The 23527-nt window shown below is 40.9% G+C and overlaps 1 protein-coding gene across 1 annotated transcript in view; it reads left to right on the forward strand.

Moving 5' to 3' along the window:
* The window catches only part of LOC117346220 (vomeronasal type-2 receptor 26-like), a 45390-nt gene that overhangs the window by 10700 nt on the left and 11163 nt on the right, over positions 1 to 23527 (forward strand). Inside the window, exons 2-5 of the mRNA XM_033915623.1 lie at positions 1832 to 2120; positions 13114 to 13905; positions 19379 to 19606; positions 22144 to 22270. Coding sequence (XP_033771514.1) covers positions 1832 to 2120; positions 13114 to 13905; positions 19379 to 19606; positions 22144 to 22270 — 1436 coding nt within the window. The remainder of the gene's footprint in view (positions 1 to 1831; positions 2121 to 13113; positions 13906 to 19378; positions 19607 to 22143; positions 22271 to 23527) is intronic.

Here is a 23527-nt window from a genome sequence, read left to right on the forward strand (position 1 = left end):
AGAAAATACAAAGATGGTCAAACAAAATGATTAAGGGAATGGAACTCCTCATATGAGGAAATGCTAAAAAGGTTACAGATCCTCAGCTTAGACAGCTGAAGGGAGATATATAATAGTGGAATGGAATGGGTAAATGTGAATTGATTGTTTACTCAATAAAAGATACAGCAGAATTAGAAAAATTACAGAAAAGCGTGATGAAAATGATAAACTAAACTAAACCTTAGGTTTGTATACCGCACCATCTCCGCATGCGCAGAGCTCGGTACGGTTTACAGAGGTTAAGAGGAAAGGAATTACAAAGAAGGGATATAGGAGAGGGACTGAGAAGATAGAGAGGGGCAGGGTACTAGAGAACGGGAGGAGATTAGATTTTTGAGAAGAGCCAAGTTTTCAAGCGTTTAACGGAAGGATTGGAAGGAGCTAGAATTTCTGAGCGGGGATGATAAAAGAGATGGGAAAACTTCCCTATAAGGAAAGGCTAAAGTGGTTAGGGCTCTTCAGCCTGGAGAAGAGATGGTTCAGGGGGGATATTATAGAGGTCTATAAAATACTGAGTAGAGCAGGAAGGGTAGATGTAAATTGCTTGTTTACTCTTTTCAAAAATGCTAGTATTAGGGTGCATGCAAAGAAGCTACTAAGGAGTAAATTTAAAATGAACTAGATAAAATGTTTCTTCAAATATGTAGTTAAATTCCGGAATTCATTACTAGAGAATGTGGTAAAAGCAGTTAGCTTAATAGGGTTTAAAAAAGGTTTGGCTAAGATCCATAAGCTTTTATGAAAAGGGCTTGAATTAATCTACTGCTTATTCCTAGAATAAGCAGCATAAAATCTGTTTTACTACTTGAGATCTAGCTAGGTACTTGGGACCTGGTTGGAAGCAGGATACTAGGCTTGATGAGGTATTGAGTGAAAAAAAATATGTTCTCCTTTTTAAAAGTATTATCATAGAGACATAGGGCTCCTTTTACAAAGTTGTGCTAGCGTTTTTATTGCACGCACAGGATTATCATGTGCTATAGCGCACGGTAGCCAAAATTCTACTGCCTGCTTAAAAGGAGGTGGTAGCGGCTAGCATGCACGGAATTTTAGTGCGCACTATTCTGTGTGTTAAGGCCCTAACGCACCTTTGTAAAAGGAGCCCATAGAAACATGATGGAAGATAAAGGCCAAATGACCCAGCCTGTTTGCCCATGCACAGTAACCATTATCTCTTCCTCTCTCCAAGAGATCCCACATGCCTATCCCATGCATTCTTTAACTCAGACACAGTCTCGGTCTCCACTATCTCTTCCAGCAGACTGTTCCATTCATCTACCACCCTTTCTGTAAAATGGTATTTCCTTAGATTACTCCTGAGCCTATCATCTCTTAACTTCATCCTCTCCCTCTTAACTTCATCTTCACCCTTTCATTCCAGAGCTTCCTTTCAAATGAAAAAGACTCAACTCATCAAGCCTAGTATCCTGCTTCCAACCAGGTCCCAAGTACCTAGCTAGATCTCAAGTAGTAAAACAGATTTTATGCTGCTTATTCTAGGAATAAGCAGTAGATTAATTCAAGCCCTTTTCATAAAAGCTTATGGACTTGAAAAAAGGTTTGGATAAGCTCTTGCAGGGAAAGTCCATAAACTATTATTAAAGTAGGTCTGTATAAAACCACTGCATATTTCAGAAGTCAGTAGTATCAAATTTCACTATTTATTGGGGATTCAGCCAGATATTAACCTGGTTTGGTCCCTGTTGGATCTTGCTCAGTATAACTATCATTATGTTCTTCTTTTCTTAGAATTATATTTTATATTGTCTGACATTTATTGTCATTTCAGTTTTATTCCACTGAACTACTACAGTTTTCTAGCCTTTATTCATGCAGTGGAGGAGATCAACAACTCTAACCTCTTACCCAACCTCACTCTGGGGTTCCTTCTAGATGAGTCTTATACTAATCCCACCCTAGCATTTGTGACTGGCATGAAAATATTTTCAGGAATGGAAATCTGGATCCCTAATTATACCTGTGAAACATCCGGGACACTGGCTGCGATCATTGAAGGTCTTCCATCTGAGGAATCAATTCAGATAGCCAATATATTTAAAATATATCACTACCCACAGGTAAGGGTGAATCTCAGTTTTCCATTACCCCCTGCTAGAAACCCCATCTCCTTGCAACACAAATTATTATACATGAAGCAGGAAAATGGTAAATTCAAAGTTCCAATGGATGTCAGTTTAGAGAACAATTTTAGATTAATTTCCCTAGGTAGGAACATAAGAACATAAGAATTGCCATCTCCGGATTAGACCCTGGGTCCATCAAGTCCAGTGATCCGCACACGCAGACGCCCCGTCAGGTGTACACTGGCATAGTTTTAGTCCCCATATCACTGTATGCTTCTCAAGTAGGTTCCTATATAGGGTACTTTAGATCAAGAGCACACAGGACACTATGAGGGTAAATCTATAGTAAATCCAGTTTTAAGCCTTTATAAAATAGAATGGCTTGAGACATAATCATTTGACAATGGCTTGAGACATAATCAGTTCCTCCACTCCAGAGAGGGTGGTAGATGCATGGAATAGTCTTATGGTAGAAGTGATGGAGACAAAACTGTATCTGAATTCAAGAAAGCATGGGGCAGGCATGTGGGATCTCTCAGGGAGAGGAAGAGACAGCGGATGTTGCAGATGGGCAGATTGGTTGGGCCATTTGATCTTTATCTGCCATCATGTTTTTCTGTTTCTATAACCATAAAACTCTATGACCTCACAATGCAGGTTTAAAGAGCCTTAGCCAATAGAGAGAAAAGAAGATAGTGGATGCTGCAGAAGGGCAGACTAGATGGACCATTTGGCTTTTATCTGCTGTAATGTTTCTATTTTCCTATACACACTATTTAATCACATCTCTAATAAATCATTTAACTTATATAAATGTTTATAAAGTGCTCAGACCTGTAACCAAAATAATCTGTGATAACAACAGACTATGGTTGTAATGGGACCATCATAGCTCTTTACGGTCCCAAACCTCTCATACTGTGATACATCTCTACTAATATAGCAAGTTCACTTATCTTATATGATGAGAGGTTGATAGTAGATGTTAAAATACAACCACAGCAATCAATAAAGTGATTCAATGTGCTGGTGCTGAAGTGTGTGCTATTTTCCTATAACCATAAAATCCTGATGTTCAAGAGGCAGGTATGTATGTTTTATTCAGATTTTTATGGTTTTATGGGGGGGCAGTGATCACTGGGGCAGTGTGTATGGATCTGTACTTGGATACCATTTTGCCACTTAGACCTGTTTTTACATGGCCTAAGTCACAATGTACAAGTTCCGTCCAGACAGCCTTATTAAACGTTTGGTTATACCTGCAGTTTGACTAGGTCTAGGTTGGCCCATGTCCCACCCAAATTCCATCCTCACCACTCCTTCTAAAATTCCCCTTTTAGCTCTGGATGTACAACAGCACTGAAAAGGCCTAAGCTGATTTTAGGTGCATCTAAAACCTGTTTCGATTATCGGCACTTGGACGACTTGTCTTTTAGATTGTCTAGGTGCCAATTTAGGTGGGTTTGTAGATGTTTTTTTTTATTATGAGCCCGTAAGCTTATAACCATAAAGCTCTATGACTTTACAATACAGGTGTAAAGAGCTTTAGTCAATAGGGAGAGGAGGAGATATTGGATGCTGCAGAAGGACAGACTAGATGGAGTGATGCTATGATGTTTCTATGTTCCTATAACCATAAAGTTCTATGACCTCACAATGCAAGTGTTAAGAGCCTTAGCTTATAGGTAAAGGAGTACATAGATGGAAAGGAGTTCTATGGATGGAAAGACTGGATGGATGGAAAATTGGCTTTTATCTGCCCTGTTTCTATGTTTCTACATATCAGTCATATGCCATTGATGATACTTGTATGGATAGAGGTTATATTTTTTCTTTCTTGGACTATCCATATTGCTTCCTCCTTTCCCCAGACCCCTGCATTTCAGCCAGATTAACATTAGGAGGTTTTTTCACACACAGAGCTATCCTCCACATTTTCAGGATTCTCTAACTTTCCTATACAGATTAAACCTCAATGTGGTTTTGTCCCATTCATGGAAGTTATTGAACCATGTCTTTTTGATAACAATGATATCTAAGTCTGTCTCTAATATCAGAGCTTGGAGCTCATGAACTTTGTTTCTTAGACTTATCTTTTTGCCTAATCTCGCCTTCTATGTTGCTGTTGATAAGTGAGTTATCTTTGTATTATTCTTCTCACTTCTGTCATGCTCGTGCTTCTGTATGCCACTCACACTCTCTAAATGTTTTGGAACATGTTGCTTGAATATCTTGCCTGCCTAAGATCATCTTTTCTACTATAGGAAGATGCAGACCATCATTATAGGAGGCTGTTTGATTTTCCATATATTGTCTGATCATTCTATGTATTTTAAGCCTTCTTATCATCACGTTTTCCAAAGCAAAATGGACACCTATGTACAAAAAATGTTGACATTCACACCTGCTTCCTAAACATCTAGGTGTTAGAAAAGTGCAGAGATAGAAAAGATAGAGTGAATTGACCAGAGCTCCATTGGAAGTATTAATGGTGTTCACACCTTCACCTTCAGTCCAGCAATGCTTACTGCCCTTGGTCCCCTAAAGCAAAACTTGCAACTGATTTGCCTTGTTTTAAAGGCTTTTGGAATGGATGCTCCATAATACCTGTCTTGTAACTTGGTATCTCAAGCACATTCAAAATATCTAAGGTCTTCCCAACGTGCTTTGTTTCAGTCCACCTTTATAGATGGCTAAACTTTCTTCAACTAGAAACTGGGCTTACAATTACAGTATGTAGGTCCACTTTTGTGAAATTCTTTTCCTGATATTGTTAGTGATCTCCAGAGGTATCTTTGCTTTCAAAAAATCCTTGATAAAAATAGAGGATTTCTAATTAGAAATTGAAGGATGTAAAGTAAAGAACTAAGGCCGGTATAGGACAGACCTGCATGGTCTGTGTTCCATATATGGTGATTCAGTGTAGGATGGGATGGGGTGGGCATCAATGTGAACTCCACTAATATGGAACAGGAGGATGGTACTGGACAGACTTTATGGTAGATATCCTACGCACATCGGGAAAGTTGGATAGGCTGGACTTAGATGGCAATTTCAGCATTTGGAACCTAGGACAATACCAGACTTTACAGTCTATGGACCAGAAATATCAAAGAAAAGACAAGTTAATCTAATCATGTATTTTTTCATGAGTATAACTTATGGGCAGACTAGATGGACCGTTCAGATTTTTATCTGCCATCATCTACTATGTTACTAATGTTTATTTTACAAACGCTTTGGGCTTTCCTGACAGGTTACATTTCCAGTGGAGATTTCATGTTGGATGATTTATTTATTTACTTTTTTAAATGCAGCTGCATTATATTTGTCTTCTATTGTGTGTTATGTATCTTTTTTACTAAACCCCTATAAAACTGTATAAAAGGCAGTATATTGAATGTATTAAATCAAATGAAATATGTGAACCATCACCCATGTGCAAATGGTACACAAGCTCGCTCACATAATAAAAAAATGGTCAAAATAAAATGTAAATTCCCAGAAATGATATGGGAATTGCTATGAAATAATACTTTCCCAATTGCTCATCCCTACTACCTTGTGGTCTGTGGTGGTCCGAGATTAATATAGGTGCTATTGGATGTGATAATTCATGGCAGAAATGAGAATATTTGAGAGCAACCAGCATTTATTGGTGGGACAAGAACATTTTCAAGGTGCAAATTCTAAATTCCATACTGGTCAGAATTCAGCAAACGGTGGCAAAGTTTGGCCCTGGAAAGATCCATGCCAAATTAGTATTCTACAAGGGTGAATCAAGAATTAAAGGCAATTGTTAAATTACATGGTAACGAGAATGGAGCTAGAGAAATGCAACATGTGTACATATGTACTCAAAATTAGACCATTATTCACAGAGTCTAAAGCAGACTAAGGAAAACTTCTGTCACATACACTCCATAAATAATGGTCTAATTTCAAGTTTGGGACAAACCATTTCAAACAAGAGAATTGAATGACAGAAAACTAAAAAGGTTATTCCAGACCCCTGAGGCAGGTCAAGTGCTCAAACACTGCCAGTGTCAGGTCTTTGACTCAAATGATAAATTATTGGTCCAGTTCTGTAGGCATTTACTCTTCTTTGTGGATGGTATTGTCTTTTGTTGTGTATTTTGATCCCTTTTTGTTTGTTGTATTAGCCACAAAGTCAGAAACATGGATGTTCCATTGCAAGATTGCACCATCAAAGAACAATGTGCAGTAGTGTGCTTTCTTTGGCCAGTGGGAGTGAAACCTGTGGAAATTCACCATCGGATATTGACTCAGTATAGACATAGCACCATGAATCAATGGAAGGTTTATGAGTGGGTAAAAAGTTATGAAGCGGGAAGAAAAGGTATAACCGATGAAAGACATTCTGGTTGCCTATCAACATCATGCATACAAAAGAACATTGAAAGGGTGGATGTCTTGATTAGAGAAGACCAATGGATAACAGTGTCTCAATTGGCTGCAGCTATGGATCTGCATTTGCCATAATGCATGATGACATGGGATACAGGAAAGTTTGTGGAGGTGTGACCCAGTTCCTGAGATTGTATGAGAAAGATCCAAGTATTCTAGAGAAAATTATCACCGGCAATGAGACATGGGTGCATCACTGCAACCTGGAGAGCTAAAGACAAAGCATGATGAAGTAAAGGAAGTGGTGCTCATCTGGCTTCAGGAGCAGCTGATAAACATATCTGCAGAAATCCAGAAGCTAGTTGAACAATACAACAAATGTGTCATGTCCAGTGCCTTAAATGTATTTTGCCTTTACTTTTTGATTTACCCTCAGATTCTGATACCCAACTTTGTCTCAAGGTTTACGCCCTGCTGAAACCTGCTGTATATCTCAATGCCCAGTTGAATGAGGAAATCCAAGTATATCTATAACATTATATTTAATTCCTAGGAATGTCACTGACTCATCTGTCCTCCTTTCATGGCCACACCCCTTATTGAGTGAATGATATAGAATGTAGGCAACCATGTTCTAGGACAAAAGGAAGATGCATACATAACTCATAATTATTGCCATTTAACTGCAATAATTGATTATCATGTAATTTATTAATTTCTACATGGATCTGTGATCTGCATCCTAATTTGGGTGACATTTATAGAATCAATAGGATTATATGCACAAGCCTCTAAATTTTGTATATGGTGTCATATTGTGTGTGCTAATTGGTGCATTGACTTACTTAATTTTTCTAATTGGTGTCAATAATTGGCAATTAACACCTTGTAATTGACACCAATTGTAGCTAATTAAAAGTTATATGCACAACTTGAGGAAACATGATTATCTAATCTAATTTAATCTAATCCTTAGGTTTGTATACCGCATCATCTCCACGTTCGTAGAGCTCGACGCGGTTTACAGTAGGAGAAATAGGAAGGAACTACAACAGAGGGTTAGAGGTAGAAGTGTGAAGAACATTTAGAGGACTTGGGATGCCAAGATATAAGAGTTTCCTTGATTCCTAAGTTGGAGGGAGACTTACATTTTTTGAGAAAAGCCAGGTTTTCAGATGTTTGCGGAAAACTTGGAGAGAGCTCAAGTTCCGAAGAGGGGAGGTAAGGTTGTTCCAGAGCGCAGTGATTTTGAAGTGGAGGGAGGTCCCTAGCTTTCCTGTGTGGGAAATGCCTTTTAGCGAGGGGAAGGATAGTTTTAATTTGTGGGAGGATCTGGTGGTATTAGGGTTTGAGGAATTCCAAGAAAAAGGGATAAAGGGAGGGAGGATACCATATAGGATTTTGAAAGTTAAACAGGCGCATTTATAGTGGACCCTGGCAATTATCGGAAGCCAGTGGAGCTTGGCCAGGAGCGGGGAGACATGGTCAAATTTACTTTTAGCGAAGATAAGCTTGGCCGCGGCATTCTGAATTCGTTGGAGTCTGTGGAGGTTTTTCTTAGTTAGGCTTAAGTAGATAGAGTTGCAATAGTCCAATCTGGAGAGGATGATGGATTGGACAAGGAGGGTAAAATGTTTTTGATGGAAGCAGCATGTGAAGGCTGAAAAAACATTTTTTTATCAAGGATTGGAGGTGGTCATTGAAGGACAATGTGGAATCAATGATGATGCCCAAGACCTTGCTCGAGAACTCAAGCTGCAGAGAGGAGCCAGAGGGTAGTGGGATGGAGGTGGGTATGTGATCTAGTTTTGGACCGAGCCAAAGAAGTCTTGTTTTGGACTCATTCAATTTCATTTGCACAGTGTGGACCCAGGATTGTAGGTTCATTATACAAGGGGATATGTTCTTAGACAGGTTGGTGAGGTTCGAATCGGTCTTGAGGAGGACGAGGATGTCGTCTGCATAAGTATAAATTGTTTCAAGGGGGGATAGGTGGAGGAGTTTTAGGGAGGACATATAGATGTTGAAAAGGATAGGGGATAGTGGAGAGCTTTGCGGGACTCCACAATTCGGTTTCCAAGGGGAGGATGAGGTGCCATTCATGTTAACAATGTAAGAACGAGAGCGGAGGAATTTAGAGAACCAATCTAGGACTGTGTTCAAGTTCAAGTTCAAGTTCAAGTTCACTTTATTTTTGATGAATCGCCTATTTAAAACATTCTAAGCGATGTACATTTAAAAACAGATTATAAGAGAACATTCAATCATATTAGTAAAACATTAAAAACCACAAAACAAATATTTGTTAAATAATTAAATAATACATTAAACAGACATGAAAAGGGGGAAAGGGGGGAAAAGTTACATATTTTTCTAATGGTGAAGGAAAAAAAATATATTAGGAAAAAACATAAAGTAGGGATAAAAACAAAAAGAGAAGAAATTATTCATTAAAAGCATCATTAAATAAAAAAGTTTTTAAGAGTTTTTTAAAAGAGATAATATCTCTATCCTTTCTAATAAAAAGAGGCAGAGTGTTCCAGAGTTGGGGGAGCTAAAACAGAGAACATATCGTTTCTCCTTGTTCCCACAATTTTAAGTGAGGGAACCAAAAGTAACTCTTGTTGTGATGAGCGAAGTTGATACCTATCTCAGAGAGTTGGTAAACAAGAATATCATGGTGAACAACATTGAAAGCAGTGGAAAGGTCAAATTGTAGGAGGATGGTGAACTTGTTTCGAGAATGAAGTTGTTGAACCCTTGAAATCAGGGAAGACAGTAGGGATTTGATGCTGAAGTTAGGACGAAAGCCATATTGATAAGGTAAAAGAATAGAGAATCTCTCTAAGTATGATGAGAGTTGGGAAGAAATGATGGACTCTAGCATCTTGGTTAGGAGAGGGATATTTGCAATTGGGCGATAGCTGGATGGTATGGAAGGGTCAAGGTCAGATTTTTTCAGTAGTGGGGTCAAGGCGATATGACCCATTTCTGGGGAGAAATGGCCCGACTGAAGGGCAGAGTTTATGAGAATGGTGATAGAAGAAATAGCCTGAGCGGGAATGTTCTCGTATAGGTAGGAGGGGAATGGGTCCAAGGAGCAATTACAGGATTTCAGTTTGAGGCAGAGATTGAGGACCAGGGATTCAGATACGCGCTCAAAGGTGGTCCAGGATCTGTCAGCTGGGATAGGGTTGGAGACCATTAGGGTGGGAGTGGAATCAGTGGGCACTAGGGAGTTGTAAGAGACTAAAGAAGGGAAAGAGCATCTCTTGAAGAATTTTGCTAGAACATCGGCTGAGGGAGAGGAGGGGAGCAAGGTGGGGTCTCTTTTGGAGGTTAGGGAGCTCCAGATGTTGAATATAGTACTGCTTTGATTGTTGGACCTGGAAATTTTGTCACCATAGAAGTTCTTTCTTCCTTTTTTTAGTGCTGTATTGTACAGCTTGATATTGACTCTCCAGGACTGTCTGTCTATAGGACATTTTGATTTTTTCCATATGCACTCCAGAGCTCGACATTTCTGTTTTAGCTCTCTGTGATATGGGAGGAACCAAGGGGCCTTGTGGGGATAGGAGATGGATTTAGTGGAAAGGGGGGCGAGGGAAAGATAGGTGGATTTGGAGAGAGTGACCCAGTTATGCCAATTAGTACCTGAATCTGCAGGCTTAGGGGCAGAGGAGAATAGATTGAGAAATTTAGACCAGAACAGGTCGCTTGTGATTTTTTTGCGGAAGGTAATGGGATTGGAATTACAGGGTGGAGCCTCAAGGTGCGACATAAAGATGGGGAGACAGAAAGCCCCTAGGAAGTGGTCAGACCAGGGGACATGTTCCCAGCGAGTGTCGTCAATTGACGTCTTGTGAGCGGTAAGGTCGAGGAAGCTAATGAGGTCTAGTGTGTGCCCATTTTCGTGGGTTGGGGATGGTGCAGGGGGAGTGAGGCCAAGGGAGGTGAGGAAGCTAATAAGTTCAATCGTATCCTTGCTGGTGATGTCATCTAGGTGGAGATTGATGTCTCCGATGATCAATAATCTTTGGAACTTGAGGAAGGCGTTTGTTATAGTCTCAAGGACGAGTTCGGAGGAGTTGTTCCAAGGGGTAGGTGGGCGGTATAGGAGCAGGATGCCCAGTGGGTGAGGGTGAAGTTCATCATTGATGGAAGCAAGCATGTATTCTAGTGAGGTGTGGCAACCCCTTTCGAGGAGCTGAACATCGAAAAAGGATTTGTAGAGAATTGCCATGCCACCTCCTTTATGGTTAGATCTAGGTGAAAAGAGACCTTGGTAGCCATGGGAGCAGAGTTCATTTTGTGTAAAAAGGTCATCTTTTTTAATCCATGATTCCGTAATGCATAGGAAACCAGGGTCAGAATCTTCAAGTAGGTCCTTCAGAATTTGAATCTTGTTGCAAGCGGATCTTGCGTTGCAATAAAGCATTGGGACTGGGGTGAGCGAGTCAGAGGCAAGGTTGGGGAGATTGGCAGGGGAAACAGACTTTAAAGAAGCATGGTTGATTCTTCGGGGTTTTTTTTTGGGAGGATGTGGTCTGGTGCGAATCAGCATGGGGATTTTTAGGCCAGGTCAGATATTATTGGTATTTGCGGAATTGAGAAGATCGGGAAAAGGAGGTATTACGCAGAGGGTGGAGTTGAGGGAAAAGCAAAGTAGGAGGAGAAAGGGCCACGAGGGTGGCTTCATGGTGAGAAGTTGGTGAGCCTTTGGTGAGCTTTTGGGTTGTGAATATATATATATATATATATTTTTTTTTTTTTTTTTTTTTTGGGGGGGGAAAAGCTAGGCAACTTGGTATCTAAGCAAGAAGAGGATCTAGACAACTAGGTAGAGAGAGGACTAGACAGACTTAGCATACCTTGATGGAACTAGTATAGAGGTAAAGGAGAGGGCTTAAATATTGCGTTCGTCCCTTAACATTGAAAGCACTTAGCAACTGGATGGTGTCCTATAAGAAGCTGTGGACAAGGACAGGCACTTAGCAACTGAATAGTGTCAAATAAGAAACTTTGAACAAGGTTAAGCACTTAGCAACTGAATAGTGTCCTATAGGAGAACTTAGAACAGGGTCAGTGTCAGGCGTATATTGGCTATACATGTGGTTTTACATGCAGTAACAGGCTATAGGTGCAGTTTATAACAATCTATGACTTGCTGGACATGCAGTTTGTACAAGTTAAATAAGCAGGCTATACAAGCTATACAGGTTATATAGGGACAGGGAAAGCTGTGTTGAATCAGCTGATAGAATCCCCAGGAAGAGCAGCAGTTAGGAGAGATGAAAGAAAACACAATTCCCTCAGAGCCTGGTGTGCTTTTTCACAAGTGACTTGGCACTAGAGGACAGCGTTAGAGTGGCCCCTCTTTGCTGCTGTGTTGAAACCAGCTGATAGAATCCTCAGGAAGAGCAGCAGTTGGAGATGAAAGAAAATACAATTCCCTCAGAGCCTGGTGTGCTTTTTCACAAGTGACTTGGCACTAGAGGACAGCGTTAGAGTGGCCCCTCTTTGCTGCTGTGTTGAAACCAGCTGATAGAATCCTCAGGAAGAGCAGCAGTTGGAGATGAAAGAAAATACAATTCCCTCAGAGCCTGGTGTGCTTTTTCACAAGTGTCTTGGCACTGGAGGACAGCGTTAGAGTGGCCCTTCTTTGCTGCTGTGTTGAAACCACACTTATATAAAAAGTATGCACCAGTTCTACTATATGAATTTGAAAAGGGGTCATGGTCAGGGGAGGGGCATGAGGGGATTGTGGGCATTCATAAACGTTAGGCATATTGTCCCAAAATATACCTGAGCCATGCTCAACTTAGACACAAGTATTTAGGCCTGGTTTTCACTGGCCTGAGTGAGTGCAACTAAAAGTTATATGATGCACAAGCACTTCCTGTTTTGCACTGCATCATCTTCAAAATTCTGCTCCTCACTTACGTAATATAACAATCTAACATTCCAGAGTTTGTAGATAAATTTCTGATCCCTTACTCTTCAACCAAACCACTACGCTCCAAAAATCAGAATCTACTAGTAATTACTTCCACTCACAAAATATTCTATGACTCCACCCAAAAGGCCTTTTTCTCAGTCACTGTTCCTATACTTTGGAACACCCTCCCCCCTCCACCTCAAGCTTGAACCCTTGCTATAAAAATTCAGATTCAAAATCATAACTTTCCTCTTTAAGGGTACCTTTAAGACCTAAGGACCCCCTCTCCTTTCCAAACAAGGTCATCCTTTCTGCATAGAATAATAAAACACTTCCTTAGAAGTGACCCCCCTCCCTCCTGTACTCTCTACTACCCACTTTCCCCCTTTTGCATTTATTTTTATCTCAATGTACAGTATTTATTACTCCCTTATATCCTTTTCCTCATGTCTTGTCAGTCTTGTCTGCCCTCCCTATATCTAGTTTTGATTGACATTGTTTTATTTTATTATGTATATTTTTACTTGATACTCATTGTAAACCATTCAGCTATTTCATGGTAATAGTATATCAAATTTGAAATAAACTTGGAAACTTGGAATAAAAGGTACATGCACCTCATAGAATTGTGCTAAGTACAATGTCAGAGATGACAATGCTTTCTCATCCTTTTCTCAACAGATAAGTTTCACCTCACAGAATCTTCTGATGAGTGACACTGCTAAGTTTCCTTATTTTTACCGGACTGTTCCCAGTGAGCATCACCTCTTCACTGGGATAGTAAAGTTACTGAAACATTTTGACTGGAGTTGGGTTGGTATCGTTGCATGTTATGAAGACAAGATCTTTAGATCTGTCCAGATCCTTAGGGAAGGGATTGAGAAGAATGGAGGCTGCATCGAATTCTTAGAAATTATAAATAATGAAATAATTAGGTCAACTGATTTTTATAAAACTTTTCAGAGAATCAATGCATCATCAACTAATGTAATCATTTTCTGTTGTAGTAGGGATTATGTCGCAAATTTATTTCAGAACGATGATTATGTACAGATGTCTAATAAGGTCTGGATCAGCACATATGAACAGGATTTCACCTTGAGTTATATACTGGGTTTGAATGTGAATAACAATTCCTTGGCATTTACAGTTGCAAAGAAGAATATCCCAAGTTTTTCAAAATTTGTCCGTGAAGTAAATTATACTTTGCTTCCTAGTGATCTACATATATGGTTATGGTGGATGTTACTGTGTAACAGCGAGTGCCCAAAGAGCATCAGAAGGTCTTGTGATACAAATGAAGCTTTGACGTTTGTGCCATTTTGTAACACCAAGTATTTGGGGAGCAGCTATAGTGTGTACAATGCTGTGTACGCCCTGGCATATGCACTGCATGACTTGGTCACAGCTAGTTTTGGAAATGGTACTATGTGGAGTAGAGAAAGGAGATTTTTGGACTCTTTGCGCTGGAAGGTAAGATCCTTGTTAGAGAACTGATCATTCTGCCCATTACTCCACCCATAATCCTGCCCCACCTACAACACCACCCAATCCAGCCTACAATTCCACTCAGCCCCGCCCACAGTAGCACAGTGGTAGCCTTCCCTTCCAGTGGCAACAGAAGAGGTCTTACTTAAACATCCCCTGCTGCTGGAAGGGGTCCCAACTCCTCAGCAGGGGTCCCAACTCCTCAGCAGGCACATGGGAGATGGCCCTCAAAAGCAGGAGACTTGGTAAGTCCGTATTATCAGGAGCTGGGTATGGCACACAGTGATGTATGTAACATACAGAATACTGTAAGTTTTGTGGATCTCTCTCACAAGGAAATGTAACCATTTGCAAGGGTAGTTTGAAAAATTTGTTAAAAAAACAGCAACAACAACAAGAAGTTAAACAATTATTTATATTTATATTATTATCAACATGGGGCTCCTTTTACTAAGCTGCGGTAGATTTTTAAGCACGCGCTGCAGATTAGCACGTGCTAACCCCTGCGCTATGCAGAAAAACTAACGCCAGCTCAATGGAGGCATTAGCATCTAGCACACGCGCTAAAATTGCTAGCGCAGCTTAGTTAAAGGAGCCCATAGTGTCCATCGAAGGCTGTATACTTAATCCAGTGAGTGTCCAGTTTTTCCAAACCATCAGAAAAATAGGCTTTGTCAAATTTTTTAAAATTATATATATTTGTTTAACTTCTTTTATTAATGTATACTAGCTCTGCTCCTGGTGTATGTTCTTGCCCCAAATTTCGTATATACTCTTTAAATCAAGTGCTTAAATTCCTTTCTTTAATAGACTTTTACTATGTGTAAATCCCAGTAGTCACAGGACATTTTACCTCAAGGGAAATTAAGTTTGATGGGGTTTAGAGAAAATAGTGGCTTTAATGAAATGATAAAAATGCAAACATACCTTGATAATGTGGATGTGCAGAAAGGTGCAAAGAATAGTTTAGCTTCCTTCTCTGGTGACAGTAGAAGCATCAGAGATAGCAAGAAGAGAAGAGGAGTGGCAGTGGGAAGTAAATAGTAGAAAAGGGGAAATGTGGGACCTGAGAATATAGAGAGGGAGTGATCACTGTTTCCTCTAAGCTGAGCAGGAATTTTCCACCTACAGTCCTGGCACTGGGGTGCGCTATTTCACTATCTCCTTTTCAATAGTCAGGGACAGGTGAGCTCTGCAGGACTCTGGGGAAACAGATTATCCCTAGAAATTGGAAATACAGTACTGAAGCACTGCCACCCACTGGCAGCAATGCAATTGGAGGACTCCCACTCAGCTTAGAGAAAGCAATCAGCAAGATGCCACCAGATACCCAAGGTGGGTTGAGTAAGAAACACAAGAGCATAAGAGTTACTATACTGGGTCAAACCAATGGTCCATCAAGCCTAGTATCCTGTTTCCAACAAAGGCCAACTAAAGAACATAAGAAGTTGCCCCCGCTGAGTCAGACCAGAGGTCCATCTTGCTCAGCGGTCCGCTCCCGCGGCGGCCCATCAGGCCTAGTGCCTGAACAGTGGTCCCTGATTAATTTTGTAACTTACCTCTAATCCCATCCCTATAATCTACCTCTACTCTTATCTGTACCCCTCAATCCCTTTGTCTTCCAAGTACCTATCCAAAGCTTCTTTGAACCCCTGTAGCGTGCTCCTGTTTATCACATCCTCTGGTAGCGCGTTCCATGTATCCACCACCCTCTGTGTGAAAAAGAACTTCCTGGCGTTTGTTCTAAACCTCTCTCCTTTCAATTTCTCTGAGTGCCCCCTTGTACTTATTGATCCCCTTAATTTGAAAAATCTGTCCCTGTCTATTTTTTCTATGCCTTTCATGATCTTGAAGGTTTCTATCATGTCTCCTCTAAGTCTCCGCTTTTCCAGGGAGAAATGCCCTAGCTTTTTCAGTCTGTCAGTATATGAGAGGTCCTCCATACCCTTTATTAGCTTAGTTGCTATTCTCTGGACCCTCTCAAGTACCTCCATGTCCTTCTTGAGGTACGGCGACCAGAACTGAACACAGTACTCCAGGTGCAGGCGCACCATAGCACGATACAATGGCAGGATGACTTCCTTTGTCCTGATCGTGATACCCTTCTTAATGATACCCAACATTCTGTTTGCTTTCCTTGAGGCCATGGCACACTGCGCCGACGCCTTCAATGTTGTGTCTACCATCACTCCCAGGTCTCTTTCAAGGTCGCTCACCCCTAACGCTGATCCCCCCATTTTGTAAGTGAACATCGTGTTTTTTTCCCCTATATGCATGACCTTGCATTTTCCTATGTTGAAACTCATTTGCCACTTTTTGGCCCATTTTTCCAGTGTTGTCAGATCTTTTTGGAGATCTTCGCAGTCCTCCATGTTATTGACCTTGCGATATAGTTTGGTGTCATCCGCAAATTTAATAACCTCACATTTTGTTCCTGTCGTTAATGAATATATTGAATAGGAGCGGTCCCAGCACTGACCCCTGTGGAACTCCGCTCGTGACCCATTGCCAGTCTGAGTAATGTCCCTTTACTCCAACCCTCTGTTTCCTGTCCGCCAGCCAGTTTTTGATCCATTGGTGGACCTCCCCTTGCACCCCATGGTTCCATAGCTTCCTTAGTAGTCTTTCGTGTGGCACCTTGTCGAAGGCTTTTTGGAAGTCAAGGTAAATGATATCTATGGATTCCTCTTTATCCACCTGGCTGGTTACCCCCTCAAAGAAGTATAATAAGTTCGTGAGGCATGACCTGCCCTTGCAGAAGCCATGCTGGCTCGACTTTAGCTGCCCATAGTTGTCGATGTGTTCCCAGATGCTGTCTTTAATCAGTGCTTCCATCATCTTTCCCGGGACCGAGGTCAAGCTCACCAGCCTGTAGTTTCCTGGGTCTCCCCTTGAGCCTTTCTTGAAGATGGGCGTGACATTTGCTATTTTCCAGTCCTCCGGAATCTCTCCAGTTTTTAGGGATAGGTTGCATATTTGTCGAAGTGGCTCAGCTATTTCGTTCCTTAGTTCCTTGAGTACCCTTGGGTGAATGCCGTCCGGACCTTGTGATTTGTCGCTCTTTAGCCTGTCTATCTGCCGGAGGACATCCACCTTGCTCACCTCTAGCTGGACCAGATTTTCATCCTGCTCTCCTTTTACGATCTCCTCGGGCTCCGGAATGTTGGTTGTGTCCTCCCTCATGAAAACTGACATGAAGAACTTATTTAGTCTGTCAGCTATCTCCTTTTCCTCTTTTACCACTCCCTTTCTGTCCCCATCATCCAAGGGTCCCACTTCCTCCCTTGCTGGTTGCCTCCCCTTAACGTACCTGAAGAATGATTTGAAGTTTGTTGCTTCCCCTGCCAGTCTCTCTTCATATTCTTTTTTTGCTTTCCTAACCACTTGATGACACTCCTTTTGTAGTTTTTGTGTTCCTTTTGGTTCTCCTCTGTTTTGTCCTTTTTCCATTTTTTGAATGATGCTTTCTTGTCACTTATCGCCTTTTTCACTGCATTTGTTATCCACACTGGGTTTTTTGTTCTATTTTTTTTTTTTTGCACCCTTTCCTGTACTTGGGGATGCACAGGTTCTGTGCTTCGTGCACTGTGCCCTTGAGTATGGTCCAGGCATTTTCTACGGACTCCATCTTCCTTGCACTGTCGTTGAGTTTCTTTCCCACCATTTTCCTCATGGCATCAAAATTCCCTTTTTTGAAGTTAAGTGCAGTCGTTGTAGTTCTTTTCACCTTTGATGATCCAATTTCTAGGCTGTACTGGATCGTGTTGTGATTGCTGTTTCCTAGTGGGGCTAGTACCGCCACCTCCTTAGCGGGTCCCCCTAGTCCGTTGAGGATTAGGTCAAGAGTGGCATCACCCCGTGTTGGTTACGTGACCAGCTGTTCCATGAAACAATCCCTCGTGACCTCCAGGAATTTGGTCTCCCTCATACAGTGTGAGTGCCCAATACTCCAGTTTATTCCCGGGTAGTTGAAGTCTCCCATCACCATCACACTTCCGCTTTTGCATACCTGCCTTAGTTAAGCCTCCAGATCCTGGTCGATTTTTTCCGTTTTTCCAGGTGGGAGATAGTACAGACCTAATTTTATGTCTGCTCCAGTTCCTCCTGGTAGCTTAACCCATAGTGATTCCAAGTCATCCGCCCTTACTGTTGTTTCCATCCTGGTTGAAGGTATGGAATCTTTTATTTATAGCACTATTCCTCCACCCTTTTTGTGTGACCTATCTCTCCTGTAGAGTTTGAATCCTGGTAAAGCCACATCCCATTCATTGTCATCAGTCCACCACGTTTCTGTGACTCCAATTATGTCTAGGCCCTTTTTGCTGGCTAGAATTTCCAGCTCTCCCATTTTAGCCCTTAGGCTCCTAGCATTAGTGTAAAGGCAAAGTAAGTCCCGTTTGTTCGCCTTTTTTGCTGTTTTTCCTCGTGGTTTGGCGCTCCTGGCCCCCTCGTGAGTTGCCAGACCCCAAGCCTCATCTCGGTCATCCTCCTCCTGTGGTGTTTCGTCCTCAGCCTGTTCCCCTGTTTTTGGTTGTCCCTCTGGATTCCGTTGTTCTCTATTAGTGCTGCTTGCCAGTTTTGTTCGTGCACTAGACCCTTGCAATTCTCCCTTAGGTCCTTTTTCAAAAAGTTCCCACTCAGACCTGAGCCCTCTTTTACAGTGTTCTTGCTCAATATCTTTGGCCTGGGTCCCCTGCATTGCGTCCTTAAATTATTTTTCCAAAAGTTCCCTCTCAGTCCCGATCCCTTTTTTACAATGTCCTTGCTCTATGTCCATGGCCCTGGGCCCCTGTGTTGTATCCTTAGGTCCTTTTCCCAAAAGTTCCCACTCAGTCCCCAGCCCTCTTTTACAATGTCCCTGCTCAGTATCCCTACTTGATACTTTTGTCCGATGTGTCAGATCGACTGTCGGCTTTCACCTCTTCCTCAGTACTTGTCAAAATCCCAAGTTGTAAATCAGATTTTATGAGAAGGTGTAATTGGTCATGGCAAAAAGGAAAGTGACATGATGGACACTTTGAGGGGGAAGGAAAGGGGAAATGTTTGATACAAATCAGGGATAGGGATGAGGAAAGCAAATGCTGGATATAAACCATTGGAGCTGGAAGAGAAGGAGACATGTTGAACTATGCTGGGATAGAGAAAGTAAGGGGCTACTCTACAGGGAGAAGTGGGTAAAAGAAACAAATTCTGCACACAGAAAATAGGGGAGATGCTGGGCATGAAGCATACAAGAAGACACAGAAAGAGGGGAAGCCAGAGAGATACTGAGTGAGGATAGAGATGGGGAATGGGAGGACTGGAATGAGGGAGAAGGAAAGCTATAGGTCAGTGAAGTAGCAAAAGAGATGAAGAAAACAAAGGATAAAATATCTTGACAAAGGAAAATTGTTCTGCTTTTAAGCTGAGATCACATGAGTAATTTTGCAGTATTGAAAATGTGATCTTCCTTTTATAGCTACATCATTATCTGAAGAATGTTCACTTTAAGAACAGTCTTGGTGAAGAGATCTTTTTTGATGAGAATGGAGACATCACCACTGGATACGATATCATAAACATTGTCTACCTACCTAATGGGACACAGAAGAATGAAGTTGTTGGTAGTTATAGCCCTTATGCTCCTACGGGACAGGATTTCAACATTGAAGAGAAGGCCATTATGTGGAAGAGTGACTTCACTGAGGTCAGAATCAATTGTTATTTTATGAGGTTATTGGTCTTATCCCCCACCAAATATTTCAAGGTGAAGTTCAAGGTGGGTTATTGCTTCTATTAATACATCATAAGTATCACAACATCTACGCATTATGACAACATTATCACTTACATCATTAAAACATCAATTAGTGCATCCAAGTCAGTTATAGCTGTGACTATAATAACGGGGACATGGCTTCCTACATGATTGGATTCAAGGTGGGTTATAACATCAGTTAATGTATCCCAACGTACTTTAAAAGCAGTTATAGCAGCACATCTATATACAAAGGAGGAAAAAGTCTAGTTGTGAACCTAACAGGTTACTAATATAGTAAAGTTTGTGGATTAGTGTATTTGATTTATAGTCAAAATTTACATCGAGCTGGTCTATAACATGAAGAACCTTACATAAGCCACCAATAAATATTCTGATCTAGATTCAAGAGATATATGCCCAGAATCTACCCCTTTACAGACCCACCTGTAAAATATACACTGTTGAAGAGATGCTTATAATAACAGAATAGTTTGAAGGTGGAGTTTTGGTGTTTATAGGCATCTGTTCATATGTAATTGCTATTGACCACCTTGGGTGAACTTCTGCAACAAGATGATGAATAACTCCAAATAAATAAATGTGTACATATATTCCAGTATTCTGGTCACTTATGTGTTTAGATTACCCTTTTACTAAATCAATTTAATACAAGTTGACCTTTAAATGTCCTCATGTAAAATCAAATTGTACATGTTAGAAAGTTCTGAGCTATGTTACAAAACCTATTAACACAGATTATGAAACTTATTAAGAATATAAGAACATAACAATTGCTGCTGCTGAGTCAGACCAGTGGTCCATCATGCCCAGCAGTCTGCTCACGCGGCAGCCCCAAGGTCAAAGACCAGTGCCCTAACTGAGACTAGTCCTACCTGCGTACATTCTGGTTTAGCAGGAACTTGTCTAACTTTGTCTTGAATCCCTGGAGGGTATTTTCCCCAATAACAGCCTCAGGAAGAGCATTCCAGTTTTCCACAATTCTCTGGGTGAATAAGAACTTCCTTAAGTTTGTATGGAATATATCCCCTTTTAACTTTAGAGAGTGTCCTCTAGTTCTTTCTACCTTGGAGAGAGTGAACAACCTGTCCTTATCTACTAAGTCTATTCCCTTCATTATCTTGAATGTTTCGATCATGTCCCCTCTCAATCTCCTCTGTTTAAGGGAGAAGAGGCCCAGTTTCTCTAATCTCTCACTGTACAGAAACTCCTCCACCCACTTAACCATTTTAGTCGCTCTTCTCTGGACCCTTTTGAGTAGTACCATATCCTTCTTCATGTCCTTATTCATGTACAGCGACCAGTGATGGACACAGTATTCCAGGTGAGGGCCTACCATGGCCTGGTACAGTGGCATGATAACCTTCTCTGATCTGTTTGTGATCCCCTTCTTAATCATTCCTAGCATTCTGTTTGCCCTTTTCGCCGCTGCCACACATTGTGCAGATGACTTCATCAACTTGTTGACCAGTACTTCCAAGTCTCTTTCCTGGGAGGTCTCTCCAAGTACCGCACCAAGCATCCTATAGGCGTGTATAAGATTTTTGTTACCGACATGCTTCACCTTACACTTATCCACGTTAAACCTCATTTGCCATGTTGCAGCCCATATCTCAAGTGTGTTTATGCCACATTGCAGGTCTTTGCAATTCCCCTGCATCTTTACTACTCTGAATAACTTCGTATCATCTGCAAATTTAATCACCTCACTCGTCGTACCAATTTCCAGGTCATTTATAAATATATTGAAGAGCACCATTCCAAGCACCGAACCAGGTGGCACTCCACTCGTGACATTTTTCCAGTCCTAATATTGTCCATTCACCCCCACTTTCTGTTTCGTACCCGCCAGCCAGTTTTTAATCCACATGAGTATTTCACCCTCGATTCCATGGTTCGCAATTTTCCAAAGTAGTTGTTCATGTGGAACCTTGTCGAACGCCTTCTGAAAATCCATAAAACTTATTAACATAAATATTTTACATGACCGAAAATAAAGGTCTTGAACTTTTGTTTTTTTTTTAATCTAAATTTAACCAACACAACCGAAAAAACCCTATTTCACTGTTCAACTCTATCAGACAGAATTCATTGAATTTCTAACCATAAGTGGGCTGGTTATGTTAAGGTTGAAAATTTACAGAGACTAGCCATTGATAATATCAACCAAAGTTCTGACTGTGGTTTGTGTACTTAAAATTAGCTAATTTTAAATCATAATGGGTGAGAACTGAAACTCCTACTTTAAATATAAAAATTGATGATAACAGACATGACTATTTTCAGAAAGTATGACTGAGGTACAGTTATGTACAATATGTGGATCTTTGTAAACTAACCTATATACGGTGCATTTGATTTTTAGACAATCCTTTGAATTTACTGGTCAGTAAAGAAATTCTGTATTTACTAAATAACATCTGACTGTCAAATAATGTTGTATAACTTGTTTTCTTCCTCCTCAGATACCTCCACAGTCTAGATGCAGCTCAAGTTGTCATCCTGGTTACAGGAAATTAACCAGGGAAGGAGAGCAGGTCTGCTGCTATGACTGTATTCCATGTGCAGAGGGCGAGGTCTCCAACCAAACTGGTGGGTGATATGGACCATGTGATTCTACATCATAGTCACTGATCTCTGAAATTAATCATTGGTAATAAATTTATAGAGGCCAAGAGCTCTTTAAAAAAATGCATACACCAAAAAAATTGCTTTTTGTTCCACCTCCAGTTCTCATCCAAACAATTTCTTATATGAATGTTAGTTTTTACGACCCTCAGAAACAACACCTTAGACTCCTATAGGCTTTAAGTGTTGCTTCCTCACCAGATCTTATTTGTATTAACAATACTGTTTAAACATATAAATAAGTAGTTTAACATTACTTCTTAATAAAGTGACTTATTTTATGTGTGGTCTTCCTTTCAGGGATAACTTTGCCAATATGTTTCACTAGGAACTTTTTTCAAGGCCGTTCATCCCTACAAACATACAGAACAACCATTCATGCCATTTACATATACTATTATAATAACCCTACTAAAACCCTCCTCCAATAATCCAAGGTACAAGCTCGCCCCGTTACCAGAGTGTAATATTATTTATTTTAAGAAATCTCCATGCTACTCCAACCGACCACAGCGTATAATAGCATGGCCACTGCATCTTTGTACTCCCTTGAAAAAACCCTCCGAAGGAGTGTCCCTACTGATGACATCATCACGTCGATGGACACGATCTGATGAGGACCAGCCAGCACAGTTTCAGCAAAGGCAGATCTTGTTTGACAAACTTGCTGCACTTCTTCGAGGGAGTGAACAGGCAGAGAGACAAAGGCAACCCGGTCGACATTGTATATCTGGACTTTTAGAAGGCGTTCAACAAGGTTCCACATGAACGACTACTTCGGAAAATTGCAAGCCATGGAATCGAGAGTGAAATACTCAAGAGGATTAAAAACTGGCTGGAGCATAGGAAACAGAGAGTGGGATAAATGGACAATACTCTGACTGGAAAAGCGTCACCAATGGGGTACCACAGGGCTCGGATCTTGGACCCATGCTCTTCAACATCTTTATAAGCGATCTGGACATAGATACGATGAGCGAGGTGATTAAATTTGCAGACGATACGAAATTATTCATAGTACTGAAGATGCGGGGGGATTGCGAAGATCTGCAACGTGACATAATCAGGCTCGAGGAATGGGCATTAACATGGCAGATGAGATTCAATGTGGATAAGTGTAAAGTGATGCATGTCGGTAACAAAAATCTCATGCACGAAAACAGGATGTCTGGGGCAGTACTTGGAGAGACCTCCCAGGAAAGGGACTTGGGAGTTATGATT

This window comes from Geotrypetes seraphini, chromosome 12 (assembly GCF_902459505.1).
Source record: "Geotrypetes seraphini chromosome 12, aGeoSer1.1, whole genome shotgun sequence".
Taxonomy (NCBI): domain Eukaryota; kingdom Metazoa; phylum Chordata; class Amphibia; order Gymnophiona; family Dermophiidae; genus Geotrypetes; species Geotrypetes seraphini.